Source organism: Podarcis gaigeae (assembly GCF_964106915.1).
Source record: "Podarcis gaigeae genome assembly, chromosome: 9".
NCBI classification, from domain to species: domain Eukaryota; kingdom Metazoa; phylum Chordata; class Lepidosauria; order Squamata; family Lacertidae; genus Podarcis; species Podarcis gaigeae.
The window spans coordinates 76587995-76607872 of NC_139685.1; the positions used below are offsets into that span (position 1 = coordinate 76587995).

A 19878-nucleotide genomic window follows, 5' to 3' on the forward strand; every position below is an offset into this window, starting at 1 on the left:
AAGTGTATAGAAAGGAGAATTCCTGGATGGCAAGAACAAGGTTTCGCAGAAGTATTCGCTGGTGAGAGAAGCCCAGCAGAGATTTAGAATCATACAGCAAAATGTGGAAATATAGGCTCTTAGATCTTTAAAATACAGGTGGCGACCATTTTACTTGCGTCCAATTGATGCACAACACATCTCTCTCTCTCTCTCTTACACACACACACACACACACACACACACACACACACACACACAGCCTTCCCCTTGCCCCGAAACACAGTTATGACAGGAAGGCACTTGGCTCAGTGGTGGAACATCTGCATTTCATGCAAAAGGTCCTTGTGTCATCTCTAGGTAGGGCTAGGCAAGGCTCCTTTCTGAAATCATGAAGAACCCCTGCCAGTCAGTGTAGACTGCATTGAGATAAAGGGACCACATAGTAGAGGGATCAAGCTTGTTTTCTCCTGCTCTGGAGGGTAAGACTTGGACCAACAGCTTCAAGAAACAAAGAGATTCCGACTAAACATAAGGAAGAACATTCTAACTGCAAGAGCTGCTTGACAGTAGAATGGACTTTTTAAGCAGAGGTTGGCTGGCCATCTGCAGTGGATGCTTTAGTTGAGATTCCTGCACTGCAGGGGGTTGGTCTAGATGACCCTTGGGGTCCCTTCCAACTCTACAGTTCTTGTTTCTTGCCGTTTTTCTAGAGCAACCACAAGGCTAACAGAAGTGTCTTGCTTTTTCGGGGCTACCTTTGAAGGTGACTACAACTAATCCAGAATGTGGCAGCTAGACTGGCGACTGGGAGCACCCGCAGGAACTATATAATACCAGTCCTAAAAGAACTACATTGGCTCCTAGTGTGTTTCCGAGGACAAACTGAAGTGTTGGTGCTGACCTTTAAAGCCCTAAATGGCTTTGGCCATGTATACCTAAAAGAGCATCTCCATCCCAATTGTCCAGCCTGGACACTGAGATCCAGCTCCAAGGGCCTTCTGGTGGTTCCCTCTTTGCAATAGACGAGGTTACAGGGAACCAGGCAAAGGGCCTTTTCGTTAGTTGCACCTGCCGTGTGGAACACCCTCTCTGCAGATGTGAAACAGATAAACAGCTATGTGATTTTTAGAAGACATCTGGAGGCAGCCCTGTTCAGGGAAGTTTTTAGTGCGTAATGTTGTACAGTGCTACCTTGGTTCTCAAATGCCTTGGTACTCAAACAACTTGGAACCCAAACACTGCAAACCCAGTAGTAAGTGTTCCAGTTTGCAAGTATTTTTCAGAAGCCAAACGTGCTCAGTTTTGAGTGTTACACTTCTGATCTGAGTGCCACACTTCCGTTTTGTGTGTTACAGTAACCCTGACCCTAACCCTAGTGTTTTTGCTATTTATTTTGCATTTTTGTTTTTGCCTGGAACCTGGTTTTTGTTCTGTGTGGAACCCAGTTCAGCTGTTGATTGTGTGACTGCAGTACATTGTTTATTGTTTTCATTTTATGAATCAGTAGTCTTGTTAGATAGGTTTTGGAATGGAATGGATTAAGTTTGAGAACCAAGGTACCACTGTATTGTGCTTTTACTGTTTTTTTGTTGGAAGCCACCCAGAGTGGCTGGGGCAACCCAGTCAGATGGGCAGCATATAAATGACAAATTACTGCTATTATTGTTTTGGCAGAAAAACTTGCAAGAACATTCCCCTGTACAAATGTATCGGAGAGATTTATTCTTGGCCCTTGGTTTATAGAAACAGTAGTCATAATTTTGCGACCATAATGTAGGGAACGCAAAGAAGGAAAAGCATTATCTCCTCAGGTAGGATCACATCTCAAAGGACACACCAGAGACACAGATCTCTGCCAAAGACAACTGCTGGAGTTATTAAGCTAGTTCAAATGAATGTAGTTAAGAGGTTATGTTCCATCTGAAAACAGCAGCATTTGGGTTGCATTGAAGAGCACGAAGAATGAATTTCCTGCACATTTAGTCGGACGCAGAGCTCCATGTGCTGTATGCCCTGAGGAAACAAACAGAAATCTTTGCATCAAGGTGATGTGGTGGAAGGGACTCTGAGGCCTGAGTCCATCCCAGAAGGCAAAAAAGAAAGGAACAAAGGCCCTTGTGACAGCAGCAATAGTCTCTTCTGGCACTCTGGCTCTTGGGCCGGTCGCTTGCCACTTGGGCCAGCAACAGTCCTCTCAAGGAACAAGGCAAAGAGCGGCTTCTGTGCAAGTTCAGAAGTGCTGAGATGAGGCCACCAGAGAAGCCCACTTTCTCCAGCAATGAAAACTCAGTCCTGTAAAGCCACACACCCCTTCCAAACCAGGACTCCCATTTTCTTACAAGCACCTTGGAAGCAAAAAGGAAAGGATCCTTCTGGAAATATTACTAGTTACGGTTTCCTTCATTACTAGAATTCCTTGAAACTTGGCTGTCAAGTGCCCTCTGCAGCAAACTGCACCCCTTTGCTCAGCACCAGAACAAACCACTTCCAATTCTCTTGGTACCACGTAATCAACAGCACCAAATGCCCAAGGGACAAATGGGATGAAAGACCAGACCCAGGCAGACACCGTGACCACTCCCCGGTTTCCCTCCTCAGTCCATGGAGGGGATATCATAGCGATACTTGGAAACGGTGCAGTTGGCCAACCTGCCGTAGATGGTGGGCAGGACATAGTGGTGGTACATGCGGAAGCCAACGCCCTCGTACATGGCGCGGGCCTCATGCTGCACCATGAGGGTGTTCAGCACCACAGACTGGTAGCCATGCTCTCGGGCAAAGGAGATCACTGTCCTGCAGAGGGCCTTGGCAATGCCAAGGCCACGATAGTCCTTCCGAACTGACATGCGCTTCAACATGAGCTCTCCCAGGTGTTCCTCAGAGGGCCTGGCACCCACAATGGCCACCACACACTCATCTGCCTCAGCCACCCAGAAACAGGAGCCCTTGTCTCCCAGGTAAGCAGCCTTGATGTCCAGCAGGTCCTCCTGCAAGCAGTGGTCGATGTACATGGACCAGATGTAGCCTAGGAGTTGCCGGCCGACGGCCAGGAGCAGGGTGACGGCCAGGATGGGCAGCAGGAGGGATTTGGAGCTGGTCAGCAGCAAGCAGAAGGTGCAGGCCAGGAGCAGGATTAGCCAGGGCTGCTTCAGCATGTGCACGCACAGGGTGGGCACATATTCGCTCATCCCTGTGGCAAACAAGTCGCGTGCCGTCTCGTAGTCCTCGGGGCGGTACTCGCGGATGTGATAACGCGCCATGGTGCACCGGCCAGAGATGGGCACCACTGGAGGAGGCAGGCTAGTGGGAGAACACTAGAATCAACAAACAGAAAGGAAAGGTTGTTACCACACAAACACACATATGAGAAAGAGGTATGTGAGTGTTGGACAAGGACCTGGAAGAGAACAGCACTGGAATCCCCACTTGGCCACAAAGCTCACTGGGTGACCCTGGGAGCTGGTTGTTGCCCCTCAGCCTAACCTACCAAACAGTCAACAATCAGTCAACAATTTATTTGTATGCCTCCTTTCCAAAGTTCAAACCTTGCTCAAGGCAGCTTACAATATAAAATGTTAGTAAAGGTAAAGGGACCCCTGACCATTAGGTGCAGTCATGGCCGACTCTGGGGTTGCGGCGCTCATCTCGCCTTATTGGCCGAGGGAGCCAGCGTACAGCTTCCGGGTCATGTGGCAGCATGACTAAGCTGCTTCTGGCGAACCAGAGCAGCGCACGGAAATGCCGTTTACCTTCCCGCTGGAGCGGTACCTATTTATCTACTTGCACTTTAACGTGCTTTTGAACTACTAGGCTGGCAGGAGCAGGGACCGAGCAACGGGAGCTCACTCTGTCGTGGGGATTCAAACCGCCGACCTTCTGATCGGCAAGCCCCAGGCTCTGTGGTTTAACCCACAGCGCCACCGGCATCCCTAATATAAAGCATCTAGATCAGGAGTTGTCAACCTGGTCCCTACCATGCACTTAAGGATTCTAGGTGGGCTGAAGGGGTTTCTACGGCACAAGCTGAATCCTCCTTCCATCGAGTGCTGGTGGGCGATAAGGAAATTTTACCATCAAGTAAGATGCATTAGTGGCCGGTAGGTATAAAAAGGTTGACTACCCCTGATCTAGATAGATGAATGGTCTTAATTAAGAAGTACCTCAAGCAAGTGCCAGCACTAGGGTGTGGTCCTACTGCTGATTTGTTTTGTTTTGTTGGCACAATCATCATTAGGTTATCCATGTTAATCCTGCAGTTCCCATTTGGAACAGCAACAAATCACATGAAGCTTACAGGTGAAAGATGTGCTGATGGACACCAGCTTGGGAAAGCTTTAGAAGAGGACTGGACAAACTGAGGGAGCGCATAACCCCAACACTTTTTGCATTTTTTATTTTAGTCAGCTTGCTTTTAATTAATTTGCATACCGCACTTTACCCTTACCTCTCAGGGCAGTTCGCAACATAAAAACCAATTTTTTTAAAAACACACACACCACAAAACACATAACAAGAGCAAGAACAAAAAACCCCCAATAATCCCCACTTCCCCTCCCACAAACACATTTAAAAGCAGAGCTGCCTTTGTTTTTATGTGTTGTCCATTTTAAAAAATAAAAAACCTTGTTTTAATATACGCATGCCTTGGCTTGCTTAAAATACTGCAAGTCATGCACAAGGTGTGGCTAATAACTATAATGCAATAACAAACAAACAAATAAAAAGAGTGATAGTAATAATAATATTATATAATGCGATTATGGTTTTAAACGCAGTGTAAAGTAGTCTCTGTGGGAACATATTGTATTTAATTATGGGGTATCAGAATTTTTAGGGGGCTAACCAGGCTGGGATAGCTGGTTTGTTGGTTTTTGAATGCCTGATGTAGATTTTTTTCAATTTCGTTGTTCTGTATGGGACAATGACAGCAAAGATTATCGTATCTAATAAATAATAATAATAATAATAATAATAATAATAATGGCAGCAGCCAGGAAGGCTGTTTCCACTTCTGGAGTCGACGAAACTCCTCTGGGAATGGGAAGAGGGGGCAGCGCTGCTGTTGCTGCTGCTCTCAGGCCCTGCCTTTTGGGGGTGGTCTCCCCATTATTTTGGGGGTCCACCTGGCCGGACACTGCATGGGCAGCGCTGGCTTCGCTGCCTGAGGGGCTCCCTCCGCCCAGACCCTCCAGGCGGCCTCCCTCGCCCACCCCAGAGGGCGACGGGCCTCCCCCCACCCCACCCCCGTCGCCATAGCAACCCCCGCGGCCCCGCCGCCTCACCTTCTCCCCCGGCAGCTGCGCCCCACGCCACCCTGCGCCTGGCGATGACGTCGCTTCCGGAGACGGGCCTCCCCGCACCACGTGACCTTAGGGGGCGGGGAAAAACACCCGAGCACAGAACGGCGCAGGGAGACGGAGGCTTATAAGGAGGGGGAAGGGGAGGAGCCTCGTCTCTCCGCGCGGTGGGCGGGCTCTCCCGACTCCGCCGCCAATTAGCGGGCGGGGGGGGGGAAGGAAGGGCTTGGCCCTCTCTATGGTGGGAACCATAGAGTTTAAGAGACCTACTGTATTATATATCTTTATATATGAAGTGCGCATATCTCTATCTATATAGATATGAACTATAAATATATCTGGAAGTATACATACAAATATATATGAGAATTTTTTAATGTATATATATAATATGTATATTGTGTGTTTATGAATATATATATATATATGAATATGCAGGTTTTGGTGTCCTCGGGTGTCTTCCCGTGTAAAAGTTGGGGTGTCTAGGCGACGTTTCGACGAGGTCTCACTCGTCATCTTCAGGCTGAAGATGACGAGTGAGACCTCGTCGAAACGTCGCCTAGACACCCCAACTTTTACACGGGAAGACACCCGAGGACACCAAAACCTGCATTCCTGTACCCGTGAAAATCTACGAAAGCAAATATCTTACCTCTACGGGGAGGAAACCTTCCAGCTGACAAGAACCTACGAGAAACTAGAAGTCCGAAGAGCCACCATCTTATGTGATCTCTTGTTCCTACGCAACTGCCGAGACAACAAATTAATTCCCACATGCTTCCAACTTAAATTCCATTCTAAAACCCCAGCCACCGAAAGGATCCTGAAACGAACTGAACTATCCCTAATCAGAAACGAACTACACAAGAAAAGATACCTACTAGACCAAACCAACAAAGATCTACTCACTCTTCACCTCAAACTCTGTAACAAAATCCACCCTGCACTCTGGGACAAATGCAAACAACTAGCCGTCTGGAGAGCTGAAACGGAGACCTCACATAAGACAGACACACACACCAACAAACTCCACAAACTAGAGAAACGCCAGAAGCCCGGCCACCCTCCACAGCAACCCATGAAACAAACAGTACATAACATATCAGACAGGATCCTCACCACAACTGAAACCAAAGTACTCTCCAAAGGTTTCAACTTTGCAGTCGCCCCGAGACGCATCCCCACGGAAAACATCATATGCGGAGTCGAAGCTAGCCTAACCAAATTCAACCCAGACGAAGCCAATAAAATCAGACTTGAAGTCACCAACATCCTCTGCTCCAGCAAACCACCCAGAAGCAATTTACACAAAGAAGAACAGAAAGCACTCACCAACCTGAGGAAAGACAACAACATAATCATTCTCCCAGCAGACAAAGGTAATGCCACAGTGGTGATGAACACATCGGACTACCAAGCAAAACTATCAAAGCTACTCCAAGATCCTGCCTACAAACCTATAAAAACAGATCCCACCACCTATCTGGAAAAAACCACCAAATCCAAAATAAAAGCCTCTCCTATCAGTGAAGAAATCCAGCTAAGAATCATCCCCAGAGAAAAATCATCCAGATGCCCCAAACTCTACGGCCTCCCCAAGATACACAAAGAAGGAACACCACTCAGACCAATAGTCAGCTCCATAGGCTCACCTCTACAAAATCTCGCTAAATTTCTCGCCAAGCAACTTCAGCCCTATGCAGAATCCATCTCTTCACACGTACCAAACTCCTTCCAGTTCATAGAAACAATAAAGAAGCAAAACCTACATCCTAATGACCTACTTGTGAGCTTCGATGTTGTATCTCTCTTCACACAAGTGCCCATTAATGAAGCCTTGACAGCTATTCAAAACAAATACAATCCCCCCGAATACATCTTGGACCTGACCAACCACTGCCTAACCAACACGTACTTCATCCACAATGGACAAAGATACAAACAGATAGAAGGAGCACCTATGGGATCACCCCTCTCACCGGTCATCGCAAACCTGTACATGGAACACTTTGAAACCAATGCTTTAGACAAGTCAGAACACAAACCCAAACTTTGGCTCAGATATGTTGACGACACCTTTGTAATTTGGCCACACGGGAAGGAAAAACTGGATAGCTTCCTCACACATCTCAACAACTTACACCCCAAAATACAATTCACTATGGAAATAGAAGCCAACAACCAACTTCCCTTCCTTGACGTCCTAATCTACAAAAAACCTGATGGCTCCCTAGGACACACTATCTACCAGAAAAAAACACACACCAACCGCTACTTACATGCACAATCACACCACCACCCTGCACAAATAAACTCCGTAGCCAAGACTCTCATCTCCAGAACCAAACGCCTGGCTGACAAAGACCACTTGACAACTGAGTTACAGAATCTCTCAAATGTGTTAATTGCCAATGGATACCAGCAAAACAGGATTACGAAGCTAATCCAAAAGGAAACACCCCCCAAAAACCAAGACACAGAAGAAAACAATGGCATGGCCCTCCTTCCTTATATCAAGGGCACTACAGATAAAATTAGCAAAATCCTCCATAAACACAATATCAAAACAGCCTTTTGCACCAACCAAAAAATAGCCAATATCCTCAGAAACCCCAAGGATAAAATCCAGTTGGAAAACCAAGGGATCTATGAAATACCCTGCAAAGTCTGCCCAGCCACGTACATTGGACAAACAAACAGACGAATAAATGCACGTATCGCAGAACACAAGAATGCCGTCAAAAAAGAAGAAAAAACTTCCTCTCTTTTCCAACACATGAAAGAAACAGGACACGAAATTAATTTTGCAGATTCCAAATTGCTCTTTAACACGGAACATCACCACAAGAGAATAATCATGGAAGCCATCGAGATAGAGAAACACCCTCACAACATGAACAAGCGTGACGACACATCCCGCTTGCCAGACATCTGGAAATTAGCCCTCCCCACAAAAACTGACACCAGATCCAGAGGCACACAGAACGCCAACACCAATCAACCACACCAGACCCAAACCCAGACCCTCTCCACAGATGAATTACTGACACCATCCAGTAGCCAATCCATGGTGGCACCTCCGGATGCTGCACCCCCCTGCAATCCCTACACAGATCTGGCTGACACAAGCCACAAAACCACAGCTCGCCCCTATACACGAAGCCAAGCCAAAGCACAACTAAGTGCAATACAGCCATCTTCTCAGGAAAACTCTTCACAAAGTTCAAGAGGTCAAGACACAAAGACTTTAGCAACTAATCCACACCTAATGACCCACCTAAGTGGTACTCAGGATATCACTCAAGAAATCACTCAAGGTATCTCTCAAGTAATTAAGGAACAAAAGAAGAAAAGGCACACTAGCCTGGGAACTTCCTCTCTGCCCAGAACATTGGAGGCTAGACACCACACCCCCTCTACAGTATTTATAGGAACTCAAACATTGAGATCCCGCTCTGTTCCAGTAACAAGAAGCCGAAAGCACCAGCCTGAAGATGACGAGTGAGACCTCGTCGAAACGTCGCCTAGACACCCCAACTTTTACACGGGAAGACACCCGAGGACACCAAAACCTGCATTCCTGTACCCGTGAAAATCTACGAAAGCAAATATATATATATATATATATAATACAGGATTGAAAGCAAGCTGAACATGCAGCACATATCTCTGTGTGTGAATGAAGTGTGTTTGTGTGCACACAAAATCTATTTAAGTGCCTTGGCAGGAAAGCCAGGACTCCAGAGTAGACCTATAGAACCTAATGGACTTTGAGCCGCAGCTGAAGGGTAACAATTAGGGTTCCCCCCCAAAAAACCCTAAAAACTGTTTGTGAATTCCCCCCCAGCCAGGCCTCGCCTTAAGCATTTTAAAACTGCATTTTCCTCTAAGACAAAAAGCATTAGCTAAGCATTCTGCCACTTGCTATAACTAAAAAAGATTGCAACAAGGTAGAGAACAGAGCCCATTGTCTTCTCAGGCCTTTCTCAGAGCCTTTGGCCTTGCTAAGAACCACATTGCAACTTGCTTTCTGTCCAGGAACCATGCCAAAGCACAAGAATGAAACAACTGGAACACACTGAAACCCTCTCACTCCCTTTCTGGGAAGGGTCCAAAAATGGTCTCAAGACAGGAGTTTTCTGTTCATGCTCAGAGGAACACATGGGCAGGACTCTTGAAGAAGGGGGAGGGAACTGGAAGGGGATATAAAAACTATGTGCAATGGCTGTGAACTTTGTTTTGTGACTTATCACACTTGCTCCTCTGCCCACCTGGGTCAAAACTCTTTCTCTGGATTTAACCCCTTGGTGTCGTTTGGCTCCTTTTGTCTCTGCTCGGGTGCAACATTTTTCCTACCCATGGTTTAAAGGGCCTAGAAAGGCTACACAGCAATGGCGAGCTCGGTGTCCCATTCATCTCAACATTCATCTGTTCCAAGAAGGAGGAAGGTTTTACTCAGGTGTTGATTTAGCAGGGCATATAGTGGGATGAAGAGCTCCCTCTTTTGCCTCCCTCAGCTCCCTCACCTGTCACCCTTAAATCCTTTCTTGTGAGGCCAAAACACCATCTTCTTCAAGCCCTACCTTAAGGGCAGCCCTGGGCACCCTTACCTGGACTTGGCTGCTTTACATCTGAGTAGACCAGCGCAGGAGGAGACTGCACGGCCATGGTATAAACTATTATTTGCATCGCTGCTCTTTGAAATATCCGGTCATTTCTGTAGTCCCCCCTCTCCCCATTCAAAGTGCTCTTAGAAGTCCTTGTTGTTGTTGTTTGTTGTTTTTTAAAATGTATTTTTCTTAAAGATTGTCTTGGTTTACAAAAGTACTGTATGTGCAATGTCTCTCTCTCATTTTCCCCCCTCCAAGTAACATTTTTTTACAGGTCAGTTTCATTTGTTGAGACATTAGGAAGTTTTTATGCCCGTTACTTCAGTTGCTTTTATTCTGCTTTTAAAAAGAAAAAGAAAAAGGGGGGGAAAGCCAAATGTTGAGAAGACCAACTGCGGAAAAGAATGAAAGCTTGGAGAAAGGATTGCGGTTTGGAGAAGACTTAAGCAGCAGGAATCCCCAGAGGCTTCTTATGCAAAGAAAAGATCCTGCACTGCGTGTCTCAGGCCTGATCGATCAACTTTAGCAGACGCAGCAAGGCTGTTGTTTAAAGAGAAAGTAAGCAGAGAAGCGAAGCAACTCCACACCAGGCAGGCTTTGGAAGGTTAAATAGCAAAAGGTTTATTTGGTAACGCTCTGTCGGGATGCCACTTGACTCGCAAGGGCACGTCAATGCCAGCATTTTCGTTTTAAACAGTTCTCTCAAAGTGAAGCTCCACTTCCCCAAATGCCCCTGCGAGGCAAGGACAACCACCCACCCACCCACCAGCCTGGGGAAACCAAGGCTATGGACCACATCATGTTCTGGTCAGGGCCTGCCTGTCAGAGCCAGCGTCACATGCCATTGGTTTGCCTGGGTGTCGAGGAAATACCCATCCATCTGCAGCCCTTGTATGCAAGAAAATGACTCAGGTGGTAGAGAAAATTCTCGGGGAGAAATATCCATTGTTCAAGGCACAACCTGCCTGCATCCTTCACTTTCCTAACTTTGTCTATGGGGGCCGCCATTTTCAAGGGTTGCCCAACTGAGTTGCTGAGCAGAGATGAGTCGGAAGGCTTGGTGGTTTCTGTTTCGAAACATAGAATGATAGAATTGTAGAGTTGGAAGGGACCATTAGAGTCATCTAGTCCAACCCCCTGAAATGCAGGAATCTTTTGCCCAACGTGGGGCTTGAACCCATGACCCTGAGATTAAGGGTCTCATGCTCTACCAACTGGGCTTTGAAGACACTTGAACTCAGGATGGGTGACACCTGGCTTGAGAGCAGTACATGTGAAAAGGATCTAGGAGTCTTGGTTGACCTCAAACTTGAAATGAGCCAACAGTGTGATGCGGCAGCTAAAAAAGCCAATGCAATTCTCGGCTGCATCAATAGGAGTATAGCATCTAGATCAAGGGAAGTAATAGTGCCACTGTATTCTGCTCTGGTCAGACCTCACCTGGAGTACTGTGTCCAGTTCTGGGCATCACAGTTCAAGAAGAACACTGACAAACTGGAACGTGTCCAGAGGAGGGCAACCAAAAGGGTCAAAGGCCTGGAAATGATGCCTTATGAGGAACGGCTAAGGGAGCTGGGCATGTTTAGCCTGGAGAAGAGGAGGTTAAGGGGTGATATGATAGCCATGTTCAAATATATAAAAGGATGTCACATAGAGGAGGGAGAAAGGTTGTTTTCTGCTGCTCCAGAGAAGTGGACACGGAGCAATGGATCCAAACTACAAGAAAGAAGATTCCACCTAAACATTAGGAAGAACTTCCTGACAGTAAGAGCTGTTTGACAGTGGAATTTGCTGCCAAGGAGTGTGGTGGAGTCTCCTTCTTTGGAGGTCTTTAAGCAGAGGCTTGACAACCATATGTCAGGAGTGCTCTGATGGTGTTTCCTGCTTGGCAGGGGGTTGGACTCGATGGCCCTTGTGGTCTCTTCCAACTCTATGATTCTATAGGATGCAAGGAAGAAACATGCTAAGAGGAAGGCACGCTTGGCAAATCCACACCATGATCAACTCCTGTCCGGAAACCTATGTCCCCACTGCGGAAGGACATGTGCATCCAGAATTGGCCTCCACAGTCACTTACGGACTCACTGTTAAAACCGTGTTTATGGAAGACAATCTTACTTGGCTACGAGTGATCGCCAAAGAAGAAGAAGAAGAAATTTTGGGGCTGGCGGTCCTTCAGTCTTGATTACCTATGTCAGCTTTCCCCAACTTAGTGCCCTCCAGACTCCAGCTCCCATCTTCTTCTCAAAGTTCAGGGATGGTGGGAGTTGCAACCCAAAACATCTGGAAGGCAACAAGGTTGAGGAAGGCTGTTCTTGAAGGGAAGCCAGCATTGTTTGTGTGAATCTGGTCCTTAGAATGAAGACAACGCCCTCAGCAGCAAGGCACCTACTGAACTCAGAAGCTAGGAGCCCAGATAACAACATTTATTTATTGTGGTGCTGGGCTGTCAAGAAACCATATTGTTAGCACCAATGTGGTGAACCTTTCGCCCTCCAGACATTGATGAACCACAACTCCCATCAGCCCCAGGAAGCAGAGCCAGTGACCAGGGATGATGGGAGTTGTAGTGCAGTAACATGAGGAGGTTCCCCATTCCTGAGTTCAGGGATGTTCTTGATGGATTTCATCATTTTATTAAGGTGTGTCCTTGTGGGGTTTTCTCTTGCTTGCTGTTTTTGGATCCCTTGACTAGCTTGCCAGTCCTTGAGAGTGTTCCTGCCCTTTTAAGAGTTCTATGGAAGGAAGTTTTCTTTCCTGGGATAGGTGAGGCTTTACCCAGAAGAATGCTGCATTCATGGAAGAAGCCACAGCTAATGGCCTGGCTTCTTCCATGTCCATCATAAAAGGACAGCAGCTCTCTAAAGTTCTGGCCCTATTGATGGGATTTATCCCCACCCCTATGTTCAGCTTTCCTTCAACTGACACCAACTCCTGACAAATCATGGAAAATCCACATGCAGGTTAGTCCTTTGGTAACTCAATTCATACACTAAATGTTGGCTGATAATCAAGAGGAAGGAAAAACCGACTTGCTCACCTCTGGGCAGATGGCATTGCTTTGAACCGTGATTTCATGTGACTTCAGGACTCAGCCAGAACCATTTTTTTCAGTGTCAGGGTTTGACCCTGGGACATGTGAAGGAACGAGGAATGAATGTTTCTTTGTGCATGAGCAGAGTGCTGAATGGCTACAACCAGCCTCTGCACATCTGAGCTTAAAGGGAGCGGCTTCCGGGAGAGGCATGTAGAGGTGCGCTTAAACCAAAAGAGGTTGCTTTAGAAATTCAGCACCATTTCTGACATGTTCATAATAAGTAGAACTTAAAAATATATGGATCTTGATGAGTGCCAAGATGGCAAACATTGTGCCAAAACAATGATGACGATGATAATATTGTCACGATTGCTTGAGGGGCTGGGAACAAATTCTGGGGCTGATTTATATCTAATCTCCCCAAAGGCCAGAAATCACAAGATAGTTTGAAGGCCAACGGCATGGAAGTCTGTGTCTAGAAACTCAAAACGTTCAGGCTGAAGAAAGCATCCACTAAGTTCAGAAGAAGAAGGCAATGGGAGTCTGAGAAGCAGCTTTCCGTCCAGGAAGAGGTCAAAGGGTCCCCCTCACTGAGCCCGTTTCTGGGACCGCAGTTTGTGCAGCCGCAGCTGGCGAAGGCGCAAGGCGAGGTCCTTGGGGACCTTGCCCCCTTTGGCCAGGATCTCCCTCAGCCGTTGCTTGGGTGTCTTTGTCAGGCGGAATTCACATAGGGTGGGGTTGTCCTCGTAAGAGACACGGCAACTCCGGGTGACGGAATGGTAGCCCTCGGCCGCAGCAGTGACTTCGTACTCACCGGGGTTTAGCAGGCGCCAGTAGTCCCCGTCGAAAGCTGATAGGGTGAGAAGGAAAGGGGAGTTAAGGGAAGCATCGAGCTTCAGGCAGATAAGACGGTGGTTCCCAGTTTTTTGGGACAACCCCCACCCCATTCCATAAACTCATCCCCAGTGCCCCTGTGGGATGTAGCATCACTGAAGCAATCAAATACAACAGTTCCTGCTTGCCCAGAGTGGACACACAGGGGAATGTTGCTCCAGCCAGGAGGACTTCCTGTCACACCTGGTCTGGAGCAGCCTCCCGCTGTGTGTGACCGCATAGATTGGTGTGACCCTGGCAGGCCCTATAAAAGGGCCAGTCATGCAGCCATCTTCCTCTTGAGTCTTTTGTTCCCATCTCTTCTCGATGCCTTTTGCTGTCTGCTGGCTCTCAGCCAGCAGCACATGGGCTCATCCCTCACAGAGGATGAACCCACACTTTTCTCTGTAACTGTAACTACAAGCTAAAGCCTGCCTTCAGGACCATACTGTGACCTGAATGCAAATAAACCTTATCATTACTCTTCAAAGAAGACTGTTGTGTCATTATTGTTTTTAAGAGGGAACTAAAGGGGACGCAGGTGGCGCTGTGGGTTAAACCACAGAGCCTAGGACTTGCCGATCAGAAGGTCGGCAGTTCGAATCCCCACGACGGGGTGAGCTCCCGTTGCTCAGTCCTTGCCCCTGCCAACCTAGCAGTTCGAAAGCATGTCAAGTGCAAGTAGATAAATAGGCACCACTCTGGCGGGAAGGTAAACAGCGTTTCTGTGTGCTGCTCTGCTTCTCCAGAAGCTGTACGCCGGCTCCCTCGGCCTACAGCCCTTCACCAAGGGATCCATCAGTTTTGGTCCTCTCATTTTCTCATCCCTCCCCCTGCCCCCCATGTTAGATTTGTGTGGATTTGGGGGGATCGGCCTTCAGATGTGAACTGTACCTGTCCGAATGTCATGGTTGATGCCATCCACCGAAATGATGGCGTCCGCGATGCCCTGCTCCGTGTCTTTGTCTCGGACGATGCCTTTGATGCCCCTTCGGGTCTGTAACGAGACGCCTGGTTAGCACCACATCGACTGAAAGGACCTGGCCTTTGAGACTGAGCAACCCATGTGCCCATCAGCAAACTGCAAAGAAATAAATCAATGGGGTGCCACCTGGTCTTGCCTCCCTCCCATGGAAGACGCCCTCTTCTTACCTGCTCCATGTAGACCAGCAAGGACTCCTTGTTGTTCTCCCATTCCCGGGGCAGCTCCGACTCGTGTGGGAACTTGTCACAGGACAATTCGATGGTGATCTCAAAGCAGTTGGTGTGAAGGTAACTGAAGTCGTTCATACCTGCAGGTGGAAAGATGAAAGGCCAGAGGACTTTTTTATTTTTATTTTATTAACATATAAAACACATACGTATACATTTACACAATACACGTACACAACACACCACCTTCTTTACATAACATAAAACATACCTACATTACTCTATATAATACCTACCTATACTGTACATAATGGGACGTGGGTGGCGCTGTGGGTTAAACCACAGAGCCTAGGACTTGCCGATCAGAAGGTCGGCAGTTCGAATCCCCGCGACAGGGTGAGCTCCAGTTGCTCGGTCCCAGCTCCTGCCAACCTAGCAGTTCGAAAGCACGTCAAAGTGCAAGTAGATAAATAGGTATTGCTCCGGCGGGAAGGTAAACAGCATTTCCGTGTGCTGCTCTGGTTCGCCAGAAGTGGCTTGGTCATGCTGGCCACATGACCTGGAAAAACTGCCTGTGAACAAACGCCGGCTCCCTTGGCCGATAAAGCGAGATGAGCGCCGCAACCCCAGAATCGGTCACGACTGGACCTAATGGTCAGGGGTCCCTTTACCTTTTTATACTGTACATATCAACACACCTACACTCCTACCCCACACGGACACCCACCAAGTGACTTGACTTCCAGCCGTTCTTGTTACGCTACTTTATTTTTCCAACTAGCTTAAACACATTTCATTATGTCTTTAATATCTTCTTCTATCTTAACTTTACTCTCCTTTCATGCTAATCATTTTTTGGATTCACTCAGTATCTGTCAGAAATTCTACTTTTCCCACATATATTTTGATGTATTCCTTAAAGCTACTGGAAACTCAGCAGAGGGCCTTCTCAGTAGTAGCGCCCGCTCTGTGGAACACCCTCCCATCAGATGTCAAAGCGATAAACAACTACCTGACATTCAGAAGACATCTTAAGGCAGCCCTTTTCAGGGAAGTTTTTAATGTGTGACATTTTAGTGTATTTTTGGTCTCTGTGGAAGGCGCCCAGAGTGGCTGGGGAAACCCAGCCAGATGGGCGGGGTACAAATAAATAATAAAAATAATAATAAAAATAATAATAATAATTACTAAAGATAGCCCACTCCTTAGTCACTTTTTGTAGCATATCTCCTCTTATCCTCCCTGTTAGTTTGGCAATATGAAAGTAATGCACAACTGAAATATGGTGTCCATGAATAATCCCATCCCACTGGGGACAGCGGGGTTAGAATCATAGAATCATAGAGTTGGAAGAGACCCCAAGGGCCATCGAGTCCAACCCCCTGCCAAGCAGGAAACACCATCAGAGCACTCCTGACATATGGTTGTCAAGCCTCTGCTTAAAGACCTCCAAAGAAGGAGACTCCACCACACTCCTTGGCAGCAAATTCCACTGTCAAACAGCTCTTACTGTCAGGAAGTTCTTCCTAATGTTTAGGTGGAATCTTCTTTCTTGTAGTTTGGATCCATTGCTCCGTGTCCGCTTCTCTGGAGCAGCAGAAAACAACCTTTCTCCCTCCTCTATGTGACATCCTTTTATATACAGTATTTGAACATGGCTATCATATCACCCCTTAACCTCCTCTTCTCCAGGCTAAACATGCCCAGCTCCCTTAGCCATTCCTCATAAGGCATCGTTTCCAGGCCTTTGACCATTTTGGTTGCCCTCCTCTGGACACACTCCAGTTTGTCAGTGTCCTTCTTGAACTGTGGTGCCCAGAACTGGACACAGTACTCCAGGTGAGGTCTGACCAGAGCAGAATACAGTGGCACTATTACTTCCCTTGATCTAGATGCTATACTCCTATTGATGCAGCCCAGAATTGCATTGGCTTTTTTAGCTGCCGTGTCACACTGTTGGCTCATGTCAAGTTTGTGGTCAACCAAGACTCCTAGATCCTTTTCACATGTACTGCTCTCAAGCCAGGGGTCACCCATCTTGTATTTGTGCCTCTCATTTTTTTTGCCCAAGTGCAATACTTTACATTTCTCCCTGTTAAAATTCATCTTGTTTGTTTTGGCCCAGTTCTCTAATCTGTCAAGGTCGTTTTGAAGTGTGATCCTGTCCTCTGGGGTGTTAGCCACCCCTCCTGAGATAACATGTGGGATCCCCACCCCCAATCCACTCACTTCCAGGCACCGTGTGCCAGTTTGCCCCGTTGATGATGTTGCCTTCCCTCATGAAGTCATCGTAGTGGCAGAGGCGCCGGTCGTCGTCCACCATGGCCAGGTTGGAGGTGGCGTAGACTGTTGCGAGCCACCGGAAGACGGCGTCATCGGCTGTGGGCGTCAGCTCCTGGGCCTTCCAGTAGGTGCGCGTCATGTCGAAGGGGTAGGTGACCACCAGCTCCCCTCCGTGCAGGTTGGCGCTGAGCATGAAAGGGTAGCGCTGCATCCAGTTGATGACTGCCCGAGTCTCTGGGGCCACCTGTTGCGACAGAAACAGGGTTAGTATGCTTGGCGCTGTGGGTTAAACCACAGAGCCTAGGGCTTGCCGATCAGAAGGTCGGCAGTTCGAATCCCCACGACTGGGTGAGCTCCCGTTGCTCAGTCCCAGCTCCTGCCAACCTATTACGTCAAAGTGCAAGTAGATAAATAGGTACTGCTCTGGCGGGAAGGTAAACACCATTTCCGTACACTGCTTTGGTTTGCCAGAAGCGGCTTAGTCATGCTGGCCACATGACCCGGAAGCTGTACACCGGCTCCCTCGGCCAATAAAGTGAGATGAGCGCCGCAACCCAAGAGCCGGCCACAACTGGACCTAATGGTCAGGGGTCCCGTTAGCTTTACCTTTTACCTCATGTTGCGTCCGCTTCAGGTTGCATTGTTTTGGGTTGCGGACTACCGAAACCCAGAAGTACCAGATTAGGTTACCTCCGGGTTTTGGCAGTCACGCATGCGCAGAAATGCAAAATCACACTTTGCACATGCGCAGAAGCACCGATTCGTAAGGTGCGGGTTGTGAATGCTGTGGGTTGCGAACATGCACCCCACATGGATCACATTCGCAACCCAAGCATCCACTGTACGTCCCTGGTTACAGGTAGCCCGGTCACGGGGATTCAGGCATGGCATTTGCAACTGCGCCGATGCTGCTTGTGCATGATGGGCTTTCATGCCGGGGTCCGTGTGAGATGCCTGAGGAGCGGTGCAAGGACAGCCCTACTATGAGGCAGAGTAAAGCAGCTGCTTCGGGCGGCAGATGCTGAAGTGCAGGGAGGAGATGGAGACAGGAGTGCCCTATACCCCCTTTGCTTTTTTGCTGAAGAATTCAATGAAATTAGTGAACTCTTTCAGAAGACCATGGAGGGTTATGTTATCCACAGACTCCAAAGGATTCAGAATGCTTCTCTCTGGCAAGTCTTCCAGTGGTTCGTACAGTGGAACCTCAGTTGTCAAATGTACAGTGGTACCTCTGGATGCGAACAGGATCCGTTCCGGAGCCTCATTCGCATCCTGAGTAGAATGTAACATGCAACTGCGCGTGCGCGGGTCGTGTTTTGCCGCTACTGCGCATGCGTGTGACGTCATTTTGAGCGGATAGGAAGTTCCTACAGAGGGTGGTGAATACAGCACAAGATATTATGGGCTGTCCCGTGAATCTACTGGATGAAATAGCGGAAGAACGTTGCCTCAGGGGTGAGGAAAATTCTCAGGCATGATTCACACCCTGGCCAGCACTTTCTTGCTCTCCTGCCCTCGGGCAGAAGATATAGAAGCAGGATTAGTCGCACCAACAGGGTAAAGAACAGCTTCTATCTGTGGACTGTTAGGCTGCTGAAAGGAAAGATAACAACAGAGCAACTGACTTTTGGGTTTGGTGGGTGTGCGTCAGTAAACGAGGGGAATTAAGACAAAGAGAGCTGAGTGGGGGGTGCTCATGTAATCTTACTGTATACAAGTTGTACAATTGACAATAAAGTATTTCAATATTTCAATTTCTGTATGTGAGAAGACGCCATCTTGCCCTTCACCTCTGGCAATGAAATCTCTTGAGCCAGCCCTGAGAGGACATCATTGCTGCCACTGAAGGCTTGGAGAAGGCATGGAGGCTGAAGTGGGGCAGATGTGAGCTGTGCTGGCCTTAAATATGACGCCAACCAGGACTCATCTGCCCATACCCGAGGGTCAGAGGGATGGGGGCAGATCCGTGATGAGGCTCACCGTGGCATTGGGGAAAGTGTAATATTCTGGGATGGGAATGTAGTGGTTGGGGAACTTATGTGGCACCATCTCGTTGTCCTCTGCATCCCACAGGGCTGTGTTGAGGTCAGCAAAGTTGTGGTTGAGGTCGAAGCCTTCGTATGTCCACCGGCCCATCGCCCAACCGGAGAGCTCAGAGCCCTACATGGGAAGGAAGGGAAGAACGTCAGGGCATGGCTTTGTGTGGTAACCCCTTTCTGCCTTCTCTACTCGGCTTCTAGGGACACGGGTGGCGCTGTGCTCTAAACCACTGATCCTCCTGGGCTTGCTGATCAGAAGGTCGGCGGTTCAGATCTCTGCGATGGGGTGAGCTCCCGTTGTTCGGTCCCTGCTCCTGCCAACCCAGCAGTTCGAAAGCACGCCAGTGCAAGTAGATAAATAGGCAGATAACCTTCGTGCCGGAGTGGTACCTACTTAACTACTTGCACCTATTTATCTACTTGCACTTTGACGTGCTTTTGAACTGCTAGGTTGGCAGGAGAAGGGACCAGGAGCAGGGAGCTCACCCAGTCGCGGGGATTCGAACCGCTGACCTTCTGATCGGCAAGTCCTAGGCTCTGTGTTTTAACCCACAGCGCCACCCACGTCCCACCTTCCGTCTTAGCCAGGTTTTAAACTGCCCCGC

General features: G+C 48.1%; 3 protein-coding genes across 3 annotated transcripts in view; 1 reads left to right on the plus strand and 2 right to left on the minus strand.

Annotated features, from left to right (window-relative positions):
- The window catches only part of LOC310852737 (PC-esterase domain-containing protein 1B-like), a 390021-nt gene that overhangs the window by 50681 nt on the left and 319462 nt on the right, over positions 1 to 19878 (plus strand). The gene's annotated exons all lie outside the window — the stretch shown is intronic.
- LOC310852840 (putative N-acetyltransferase camello) lies at positions 1682 to 5369 on the minus strand. The gene is made up of 2 exons (XM_083756956.1): positions 5265 to 5369; positions 1682 to 3296 (listed from the first exon to the last, which is right to left on the minus strand). The coding sequence occupies exon 2, from the start codon at positions 3240 to 3242 to the stop codon at positions 2577 to 2579; it is 666 nt and encodes a 221-aa protein (XP_083613082.1). The 5' UTR covers positions 3243 to 3296; positions 5265 to 5369; the 3' UTR covers positions 1682 to 2576.
- The window catches only part of CPXM1 (carboxypeptidase X, M14 family member 1), a 44225-nt gene continuing 34832 nt past the window's right edge, over positions 10486 to 19878 (minus strand). The window contains exons 10-15 of the mRNA XM_083756497.1: positions 19215 to 19394; positions 17181 to 17478; positions 14952 to 15091; positions 14694 to 14796; positions 11839 to 13776; positions 10486 to 11142 (exon numbers count right to left, since the gene is read on the minus strand). Coding sequence (XP_083612623.1) covers positions 13514 to 13776; positions 14694 to 14796; positions 14952 to 15091; positions 17181 to 17478; positions 19215 to 19394 — 984 coding nt within the window. The 3' untranslated portion in view covers positions 10486 to 11142; positions 11839 to 13513. The remainder of the gene's footprint in view (positions 11143 to 11838; positions 13777 to 14693; positions 14797 to 14951; positions 15092 to 17180; positions 17479 to 19214; positions 19395 to 19878) is intronic.